The 4,380-nt window shown below is 40.8% G+C and overlaps 1 protein-coding gene across 1 annotated transcript in view; it reads right to left on the reverse strand.

The window, feature by feature from the left end:
* The window catches only part of RIN3 (Ras and Rab interactor 3), a 47,683-nt gene that overhangs the window by 22,146 nt on the left and 21,157 nt on the right, over window positions 1–4,380 (reverse strand). Inside the window, exon 5 of the mRNA XM_009877201.1 lies at window positions 1,809–1,900. Within this exon, the coding sequence (XP_009875503.1) occupies window positions 1,809–1,900 (92 nt within the window). The remainder of the gene's footprint in view (window positions 1–1,808; window positions 1,901–4,380) is intronic.

Consider the following 4,380-nt stretch of genomic DNA (forward strand, 5'->3'; position numbering starts at 1 on the left):
TGATTGTCTTCCATTGCTGTCCTGGCCCTTCCCTTAGCCTACACTCTGAGAGGGGTAATTAAGCAGTTCTTTGAGACTTTGGCAGATCTGTGATGGTGTGTGCTCTTTGTACAGTGCAATCATATAAATTCTCCGGGTAAAATACCTTCTATACCAGCAAGGTCAGGACTAGAGGGCCTGCAGTACATCGTCATTGACAATATACGTAACAACCAGCTTGCAGGTAGACATTTTACTTCTATCCCCTCAAAAAACATCTAATTTTGAAATAAATAAATAAAAAGTAACATATAAGAACTTCAAATAATGCTACCTTTCCTTTGGGAGCATCACTTCAGGCAGCATTTGCTGTTGGGGTACCCATTTGTATCCACAAAATTTTGTTCTAGGAAGCAGTAAACAGCCTTGCTCATTACTTCAGTCTGTTTGACTTTACTGAGACAGCACGGCACTCCAAGAAGCTAGGATCATTTCCCAGGAAATCTTTACACAACAGCAGGTTTTCATCTGTTGTCAGAAGCTTTCTTGGCATGCAATGCACTGTGACAAGCAAACCTCCAGTCATCACCACTTTTATGACCATCAGTGTACAGGAGAGAAGGAAGGAGACTACAACCAACATTGCTTTGTGCTTGTGCTTTAGTTATTCCTTCCTTCCAGAAGCTGCTGGAGACTGTTTCCTGAGTCAGGATCTCCTCTGCTAGTTCAAATTAGACTGAAGGTTAGAGAATCATGATACACTTCTTAGATTTTAATCCAAATTTTTACACTTGTTATAATAAAATTAACGATAAATACGTAACTTGCTATCTCAAGATGCAAACTACTATTCTCTTAAGTGTTAAGTACTGGCTGGACACCTATACTCAAGGATGCTTTGACAAATTGGAACATATTCAAAAGAGAGGACGCTGAAAGTGTTAGAAGTGAATCTGATAGTCAAATTCAACAAAGCTGCCTGAACTGAAACCAGTGGGGTTTGCCCATGCCTTCTGGGAGGTATAATGCAGAAGTTCCAAAAATGGATCCCTAAAGCCCTGGGTTGCTTTAGTAAGTATTTCTAAGTGAACTAACTCTTCAGCTTTCACCACTGTTTGGCTGTTTTCAACAGCTGAGGGAAAACTAAAAAGCAAAGTAACATTAGAGTGGATAACTCTAATAGCTGTCTCAAGCAGAGTGTGTTAAATGGGAAAGAATAGGAAGGAAACCTTGTTTAGTTAACAGAACTGCATTTCCCAACTCTGCAACTTCATACATGTGATCTAGAATTTGCTTGTTTGGTGGTGTCACTAAAAATAACATTTCCTTCTGTATCTGTTTAGTGTGAGGTGAGAAAATATACTGGGACACTACATATTTCTCTACCAGTTAGAAATCCTGCAAGAAGAAGCAGAAATACCAAAATTCAAAAATACCACAGTTCCATCAGCTTTGCCCTCACACATCATAAGGGGAAATTGCAAAGGTGTTTTCCTCTTCATATACTTCAGATGTCAACTACATCCAACATGTGTGAGCTACCTTGAGAGGATGTGCCATGTTTCAGTTGTTGAAAGCTCCACCTTACACAGTGATACTGTAGGTCCCATGCCCTGCACAAAAGTCCAAGCAGATGTTTGTGTCCAAAGGGGCAAGCAGCCTTTTTTTCTGCATGCTTCTATAAATATAAAGGTCATAAACATCATATCTCTTGCATTCAGGTCTCCTTAGCTATTCTGAAGGCAATAGTTAATCTCTCCTTTATGTCTGTGCAAGGCACTGTGGTTCTCACAAGTTTGAGTGAAACCTGTCTGCTTTGAGGGACTTACCTATCCCCAGACTAGAGATAATTTCAAGGTCTTGAGAGCTACTGGCTTCTAATATTGCTTGTGGCAGCTTCAGAGTGAATGGCAGCAGATCCCTGCAAAAAGAAACACAGTGAAAAAACAATAAAAGAATAAACCTGCAATTGTCAGGAACTCCAGATTTTACTGCTAGTTCTAGTGATTGAATTGGCTCACAATTTCAGCCCTGTTCTGCAAAGTCCTGGATGTCCTCAAAGGAAGATCTCATGGCCAGGAAAGCATAGTGGACATTGTGCCAGCCTGAGTTGTTCCGATTTCACAAGAAATCACCAGGTCCTGTGGCAATGCTTCATGCCATGCTGCTGGCTTAATCACTGTTCTTGGCTTCCTCCTCTGAAAACAGCAGGAACACCTCTCACCTCCGGGGAGGCCACAAGGGTTGGAATGCCTTCCCATGAAAAGTGAGGTGTTGCAAATGGTAATTATTGTAATTGGAAAAGCTACTTTTTTTTCTTTCTGTTTACCCCTCTCTCCATACCCTGATTCTTCTTCTAAAAGATCAGTGTAAGCGTAAGGCACAGGGACATGGCAAGATACAGTGGGATTAGGGAAGGAAGAGTCCTCCTGGGGAAGGGTAGCCCCTGGGTGAAGTGACAGACAACAATGAAGTGCTGCGTGACACTGAGAAAACACATACACCCCTCTACTCTTCCTGAGATTTCTGACTGCTTTATTTCTGGAAAGGTGCTGTATTTTTACTGAAAAAAAGATACAGTTTCTCAGAGGACATTATAGTTGGGTTTCACTGAAACACACCATAAGTCTCAATTAATTCAGCAGAACTCTTGAGCTGGCAGTAAACTCTTCAGGTTTGACTCTTGCCCAATTATAATTTGCTAAAGACTGTTCCTACCTCAATTCCAGTTCTAACAAGGACTAGAAAAGACAGTAACAATAGTCCCTAAAAGGTTAACAAGGACTGGCCCAGGATCATCTTACACATTAAAAAGTTTAAGAAAATGTTCTGCAAGATGAAGGAAATTATTTTAGAAAAAGCTGGCTTTGAGAGTGGGTCATCTCTGCCACACAAATGCACACCTCAAAAATGCATGTGAATGCAGACCTGGGGAGGATTGATCTGTTAACAGATGAATCCAGCGGGTCTATTTTTGCCCTTTTTAACAGATACGTATTTTACTGATGTACTCTGTGCTCCATGGGTTCTCTGTGCACCACTGAGCACTTTGTCATCACATCATTTGACATAAACTGATGTGATCCCAGTATTTATTTTTTTTTATTGTGGCAGATACGAGGTTTAAAAGAGGAAGGGGGCCCATGGACCTTCAGCTTGCTTTGCTTGTTGTTGTTACATGCACGAGTAGTTTCCTTTTATTTTTTTTCCTTTCTTTTTGGATAGAAAAATACATCTAAAAATCAGAAAGCGTTAAGATGTTACCCTAATAGAAAAAAATCTGGTTTTACCCACGGAGCAGCAGTTTGCTGACAAGCCACAAAGTCACCTGTTACCTACAGGTGTTATTTTTGTGATCTAAGGTAATCTAGCCAGGCCAAACTTTGAGAAGAGCCTGTCAGCCCTGATAAACTGTTTTCAGCTATTTGTAGTCAACTATTTACTCAGCCCTCTCCACTCACCATCACAGAGAGCTCCTACAAGCTGCCAGCAAATGGTATATCAGTTCCTAAGCTGCCTTTTATTACCTGCTTCTCTCCAGGTGTTATTTTTGTGATCTAAGGTAATCTAGCCAGGCCAAACTTTGAGAAGAGCCTGTCAGCCCTGATAAACTGTTTTCAGCTATTTGTAGTCAACTATTTACTCAGCCCTCTCCACTCACCATCACAGAGAGCTCCTACAAGCTGCCAGCAAATGGTATATCAGTTCCTAAGCTGCCTTTTATTACCTGCTTCTCTCAGAAAATTATTCCTGATTTACCCTGTCTTTTGACAGTGACCTGAGAAATCACATGAACCATCTGAATGTGTATCTGACACTCAGAAGTAATACTTGTAACAGGAACTATTAGAAAATCTTTTCATTCTTTCTGAGACTCTTTTTCAAGCTGTGTTCCTTTCTGCAGGAAAGCAGAAGCAACCATATTTTCCCTCCCACCAGCCATTTGACTAGAAGTGCCCATTTCTTGCTTGCATTTGTGCTCTTTGCTTTGGTAGGACAGAAATATTTATACAGGTCTAAGACTTAATCTATGCCCATTCTATAAGGTTTATACACGTCTAGATGGCTAAATGTCTTTTCATTGATGGGGGCGAGACTGAGAGTAGTGTCTTGTTTGCAAGTAGGAGACCAGGCCCAGCAGCGCTGAACTCAGCAGGCTGCAGAACCAGCCCTCAAAATATTGTAAATATTATTAGCTGGGCAAGCTGCAGCACGCTGCATCATAGCATAGATAGACTGCTCCTACTGTGTGAGCTAACCAAGTCACTAACAAAACTGCCTTGTAAATGTATCCTGAATCTGCTTTCCCCTCTTAAATGGAAATAACTACTTTAAGAGTCATTTAATTTTATGTAGAGGAGGTCATAAGGTAACATCCAACTAAAAATCAGGCTTTTTGCA

Source organism: Apaloderma vittatum, unplaced genomic scaffold (genome assembly GCF_000703405.1).
Source record: "Apaloderma vittatum isolate BGI_N311 unplaced genomic scaffold, ASM70340v1 scaffold11319, whole genome shotgun sequence".
In the NCBI taxonomy this organism is placed as follows: Eukaryota; Metazoa; Chordata; class Aves; order Trogoniformes; family Trogonidae; genus Apaloderma; species Apaloderma vittatum.